Source organism: Arachis hypogaea, chromosome 15 (assembly GCF_003086295.3).
Source record: "Arachis hypogaea cultivar Tifrunner chromosome 15, arahy.Tifrunner.gnm2.J5K5, whole genome shotgun sequence".
NCBI lineage: Eukaryota > Viridiplantae > Streptophyta > Magnoliopsida > Fabales > Fabaceae > Arachis > Arachis hypogaea.
In genome coordinates, this window is record NC_092050.1 from 154,487,508 (window position 1) to 154,494,157 (window position 6,650).

General features: G+C 34.7%; 1 protein-coding gene across 1 annotated transcript; it reads right to left on the bottom strand.

The window, feature by feature from the left end:
- Positions 1-747: 747 nt before the first annotated feature.
- LOC112751542 (disease resistance protein RPS4B) lies at positions 748-6,307 on the bottom strand. Its single transcript, XM_025800705.3, has 6 exons — positions 5,524-6,307; positions 4,142-5,243; positions 3,757-4,029; positions 2,861-3,664; positions 1,985-2,768; positions 748-1,796 (listed from the first exon to the last, which is right to left on the bottom strand). The coding sequence occupies exons 1-6, from the start codon at positions 6,009-6,011 to the stop codon at positions 973-975; spliced, it is 4,275 nt and encodes a 1,424-aa protein (XP_025656490.1). The 5' UTR covers positions 6,012-6,307; the 3' UTR covers positions 748-972.
- Between the last annotated feature and the right edge of the window lie 343 nt (positions 6,308-6,650).

The following is a 6,650-nucleotide window of genomic DNA, read 5'->3' on the forward strand; positions in this document are numbered from 1 at the left end:
ATTAATATTATTATTTATATATAAATTATAAAAGAGAACGTATATATAATGACTTTTGATTTACGATAATTTGGTAATTATATTTTTTTTAATATTAAAACAGTCAAATGTATTTTCTTTGCACACATAGGACAACAGAATAAGAAAAATCTAATATTATTAGATATTGAATTTAAATCTTTATATTACGAATTAAATTTTTTTTTTTGTAAAAACTAAAATTAAAAATATATCGATTGAAATCAATTCAAAATCCATGGATTAGACTTAGTGATGTCATTAAAAAAATAAATATTCTTTCTTTGTTATTTTTTATTAGATGTATATTCTTCGTCCGAATTTTTGTTTTTAGAAAATTAGATGTCGAACAAATATTTTAAAAGATTTGAATGAGAATATTGTCAAAGTTGTATTTTTAAGCTTTTCAAAGGACAAATTAAAGTAAAAGAATTGATTTAAAAAAATTAACAAAAAGAGCTAAATATTTTTAATTGTAATGTTAATATTTAAAAAATAAATTTCATTTGATATATATTATTTGCTTATTTTATATAATATTATTTTTACAAAGATAGCTGGTGAATATGTTTATAATTTTTTACTAAAAAACTGAATGATTTGTTAATAAATATAAATTAAATATGCTAGGATATGTTACTAATGGTGTGTATTTTAAGAATAGCATAACCATTTAACTCTCAGTGGAACAAATAGTGGCTCACGCCCCATTGCAAGCCAAGCCAGGAATTTAGAAACTCAACCATTGACAAATGGGTCATTTTAGTTTTGTTTCGAGGGATAAAATTGTCTTTAAATTCTTCACTACAAGACAAATACATAATGAAAACCGGATAGTACAAAAGAACATGATGTTCCATGCTAGTACAAGTGAACATGTGATAATTTTCCTATACTTTATAGACAGATAATAGTGTGAAGTGTCCTATCAAAACATCCAACTTGTATGTGAAATCAGAGTTCAGACTTTAACTTTCTGTTAAATTTTTCTCCAAGCTTTGACCATTCAGCTCTGATATTTGTCTGAATTTTCCTTGCCAATTCCTTCTCATCTTTCAACCATGACACTTGCTCCTTCAATTCATCCCTTTTATTTTTTAATATCTTTGCTTCCCCAAAGATTTCTCTCTTTCTATAAGTAACCATGTTCCTTGCTGATTCAGAAGCAGATATGCTAGCTTTAATGGCATGTATTTGTTCTTCAAGCTCCTTCTTTCTCTCCTCCAAATATTCCAACTCGTTTCTCAACTCATTTTCTAAGCACACGACTTCTCTAAAATGCACCTTGTTAGCTTCAAGACCCTCTTCTAGTTCATCAACTTTCAACAACTTAGCTGTGGCAGCCTCTATTTTCTGGCTCTCATTGGTGTAATCCAAACTCCAATGGTTGAAGTGTCTTGAAACTTCTATAACCAATGATCTTAATTCCAATGAAATCCCATCTCCTGGAGGTAAATTTGTGAGGTACTCTAAGGTAGCTTTCATGGCATTGTACTCATCAGGGCCCAAAAGAAGAGAAAAGTCTCTAGTGAGAAAGTCTTGTAGTGTCTTTAATGCTTTCTGTGTCGCTTCACTTGGCACTCTGTTGGCGAATTCGGAAACATCAATGGTGTTGTTGGAGAGAGGAAGAACAGAATTCTCAGCTTCTAGAGATGCATAAAATGCTTCCATTTCTACATCATCTACATTTGGTATCTCTACAAAACTTTTGAATTGGGATCTTGGTTGAGCTTTTTCTGGATGATCAACAACTATTGTATTTGATCCATAATCTACTACTGCATGAGAAAGTTAAAAAGGAATTGGTAAAACAATCAATGGATAGGAGTTATGGAAGATGATTGGTATATAAATCTAATGCAAATCTGAACTAGTTTTCATATCTCTAAAAGGCAAGCTTCCCAAGACATACCAAAATATCATTACTTATTCACACATTGCATATTTGTGATGAATTCAGGCTTACCTTTGACAGTATCAATGACCTCAAGACACACAGGAGCAATTGGATCTTCAGTAACACTTTCCAATGGTTGCATATGCATTAAAATCTTCTTGTCACTCTGATCAATGTCATTGTGGGATGCAGTTTCACTATTTTCTTTTCCTTTACTTCTTTCCCCCCATTCCTCTTCATGTCTACTGATCGTGTCACAACTTTCCGTGTTTTCAAAATCACAGCAGTTATCATTCAAACTCTTGGAGAAATCTTGTACTGATTTTGTGCTTTCTTCACTGGTAGCATTCAAATCAGCCTCGATCTCCTCAGAGTATGTGTTTGAATCTAAATCAAGTTCAGGGTCTGTGAATAGTATATTCTCCATGTTAACTTCTTCTTTGCATATATGAACTCCACACCAGCTCACACTCATATTTGATGATCCACTTATTTTCTCACATGAAATCTCAAGCTGATTCCAGTCATCTACTAGATATGAATCAAGACTGTGCCACTGGATGGTTGGATGCGTTCGTAAGTCATATATCCACACATGATCTGTGACCATTTTTGAGAAGCATTGTGGCATTTCCATTTCATAAATGTCTTCACCATTTATAGAGAACTGGACTTCACAATTTAAAGTATCCTCCGTTGCACCCTCTACTTCAATAACAAAGCAAAAAATAAGCACAGGAAATTTTTGGCGTGCCCAAAACGTCAGATATTCTCCTTTGGCACAAAAATCAAACCATTCTGGAACTCTTCTTCCAGGCACCATAACCTGTAACTCACATGCCTCAAAAATTTCCTGCAAAAGAGAGGGGGGGAAAAACACAAAAGAAAGTGTAAATGGGTGATAACAGAAAATAAAATGTAACAAGATTTAATAAAGTGGCAAACCTGGCTCAATAATAAGTTTGATGACCTTGGACTCAATGATGTGCAATTTCTTGCATTAATGTATTGTATATTGGGAGGAATGCTAGGGATTTCTTGGAGTAGGTTGCAGCTGTCCAAGTGAAGTAGTTCCAAGCTTTGAATTTCTTGAATGCAACTTGGAAGAGTTACAAAATAGTTTCCTGAAAGGACTAATAAAGACAGTTTTGGGAAACAATAGAAAATTGTGGGAAGATCTTCATCTCTAAGGCCACAGTTCTCGAGATTAAGAGACTTCACATTATCAAAGGTAGGACTAGACTTTCCTGATTCTCTCAATTTCATCAAGAAGCTTCGTAATTGGGGACATCCTTCGATATCAAGGTTCGTAAGATTTTGCAACATATCAAAGCTTTCTGGCAGTTCCTTGAGACTCAAGCAAGATGTCATGCTAAATTCTTGAAGCCCAACAAGGTTTCCAATGGAAGGAGGCAATTGTTCAATACCAGTTCCTTCTATAGAAATGGACATGAGATTGTCCATTTTTCCCAAAATAGATGGGAAACTTTGGAGACTTGAGCACCAATTAAGGATAAGACTTTGCAGTGATGTCATCTTGATCGAAGATGGAAAAACCTTAAGCTTGGTGCATCCATAGGCCCTCAACTCAACAAGCTTCTCAAGGAATCCAACAGAGTCATGAACCTCTGCCAAATTTGTACAGTAATCAAGATTTAGTTCTGTTAAATTTGGGACTCCGGAAAAGTCAGGTAGTTTTGTTAAAACTTCGCAGTAACTCAAATCCAAAGATGTCAGTGTGTCCAAATGCTGCAAAGCGAAATATATAAATTAGAATGCAACTTCAAGTTCTATGCTCAGAGAGAAAGAAACATAGGAAAACTCAAGTGAAGAAACCTTACCTTGAATGGCTCTTGCATTGCGAAACGGCTGCGCGACAAGTTGAGCACAGCAAGTTTCTTTGGAAGGAAACTAGATGGGAAAGATGATGAAGGATACTCCATCCAATCAAGCAGCCTTAAATTGTTTGGAAGATCTTGAGGGCTTCCAAAAAATTGTCCATTTCGAACTATGAGAATTTTAAGATTTTTCATTTTTTTGAAGGAATCATTCTTCAAGTGTACCATGTATTGATCTGGAAGGTCCACCATCATGCCTTGAATTTTGTAAGTCCCCTTTTGTATCAAAGCACAAGTAAGCTAGTTTTAGAATAATGAATCTGAGAATTATGTTAGTAAATTCTTTCAAACAAAAGAATATGAATAACATCACATAGATGGCCCTTACCGTGCTTTCAGTAAGTACTTCAATAACATCTTCATGATACCATATTCTACTTCGCTTACCGGGCTCCAGAGGTGAATCTTCTCTTACAATCTCCCTACCCATGTCTTGAATCAGATCATGCATTCTCAATCTGTTGTACTCATCAATACTTACTAAAGATCTATCAATAAGTACACCAATACCGAATTTCGGATGGAAACCACATGCTTTTAGTGTCTTTTCAACATATTCCATTGTCTCCCCTTTGAAGAAACATGCTATATCCAGAAAAATTTCTTTCTCATTCTCCTCAAGATTATCATAGGTCACTCTAAGTACATTTTGAACCTCTTTATTAGGAATCTTTTCATATTTTTCTAGTGCAGATGTCCACTCATCCACAGATTTTCCAATCAAATTTGAGCCCATTACTTTCAGTGCCAGCGGAAGCCCCTCAGCATGGAGCACAACACGGTTTGAAATCTCCATATAACCTGCCTCAGGTTCTTTTCTTTTGAAAGCATTCCAAATGAACAGCTCAAAAGCTTCTCCATGATTTAGTTTCTTTACTTCATATGTTTTATCAACCTGATGAGCAGCTAGCAAATGCTTATCTCTTGTTGTTATAATTATTACACTGCCAAAACCGAACCAATCTCGTCCTCCAGCTAATGCTTGTAACTGCTCCAATTTGTCAACATCATCAAGAATCAAAAGAACTTTCTTGCAGCATAATCTTTTTCTTATAATAGGAATTCCTTTATAAATATTTCCCAACTTAATGTTCTTGTCCCCAACTATATCAAACAGAAGTGATTCTTGAAGTTGTACTAAACCTTGACGTTGATTTGAACTTTCTCTTATGTCAGCAAGGAAACTTGCAGCTTCAAACTGATCTGCAATCAAGTTGTACAAAGCTCGTGCAATCGTTGTTTTACCTATACCTCCAAGTCCATAGATTCCGATCACACAAATATCTTCACCAGGTCCAATTTGCAGCAGAGTTTTCACTTCTGATATTCGAGTTTCTAGTCCAACAGGGTATTCAGCTATGTGCAAAGGGGTTTGATTGATTTTCTTTGAGACCTCCTCAGCAATCTTTTCAATAAGCTCATACTCATACCTGCCAAGTTACAAGTTCCCCTATAACTACATAGTAAATGTCTCATGTTTTATTTTGTTCACCACGATATTAAATTGAAAGCTAAGCATGTATCATTATGGACAAATTTACTTCCTTCAAAACATGTTATTTTGTTCATCCACCAATAATTGTCACTTAGATAAAATTGGTAAACCAAAACATTAGCGAGTTTGGTCCAGATTTCATTGATTCATGATATGGCAAAATGCAAATGCATTCTGAGAAAGGAAAAACTGGGGAAGAAACATAGTTTACATACCCGTTTTTAAAGCTCCAACCAGACAAATTAGCTGCTTCAAACAAGGCCTGCTTCCATTTCTGCAACTTCTCCTCATTACCCTTGTATCTGACTTCATGGGCAGACATTGCTCTGCCGAAACTGTCTTTCTGATAACGCACCATGGAAGCATCGACATTGAAGAAAACCGGAAAAACCAATTGCCCCCTTGTTTTCATGCACTCAAGAATCTTAACAAGCTCATCAAGACACCATTTGGAAGATGCATAGTTTTGAGAGAACACAATGATGGAAATCCTTGACTCTTCAATAGCTCTAAGAAGAGCTGGGGAAATCTCTTCCCCTCTCCTAAGCTTATCATCATCTATGAAAACATTGATACCCTTTTTGTGCAAACTGTGGTAAAGTGAGCCTGTAAAGCTCCTCCTTGTGTCTTCACCCCTGAAACTCAAGAATACATCATAGGACCATCCACGGCCATAAGATGAAGTCCCTCCATACAGCATCATGGCCACAAATTAGAATCAAAAGTGATGTTTATTGCAAAAGAAAAAAGAAGTGATAAATTATGTATCAACAACCGGAAAGTAACAGTAGAAAAAACAAGCAACAAAACGCTATGAATTGAATAATTGAACAGACTTCAACAATGGTAGTTATCATCAGATATTGAAGCTCTCAAGTTACTATTGACTTTGTTGAGGAACCAAAGTTGTGGATAGAGATTTAAAGCATGGTCACATGCCTAACGCGTTATATATCTTTAGTCAACGAATAAACAATAGTAGGACGACTAGGACCACTCACTAAGCTATTGTTTGAATTTGTGGCCTAAAGTAAAAAGGAAGAGCTATTCCAATGTTCCATTTGTTTTATTTTATTTTATTTGTTTTCTTGTATGAAGAAACTCTAATATTCGTGTATTATTTAGCTTTCGCATCACAAGTAATATTCTATTTTCAGTTACATCACATCGTTCCACCATTGTGTTTGGAATAAAACTTTAAAGAGGTGACCATCTATATATCCACTTCAGGTGCGAATTTAATTAATTAATACATAAGACACTAAAAAAATTAATTACTACATAATGCATAATATATGGACTATGAGAACTGCTTAAATATTTCTTTAAAACAATATGCTAT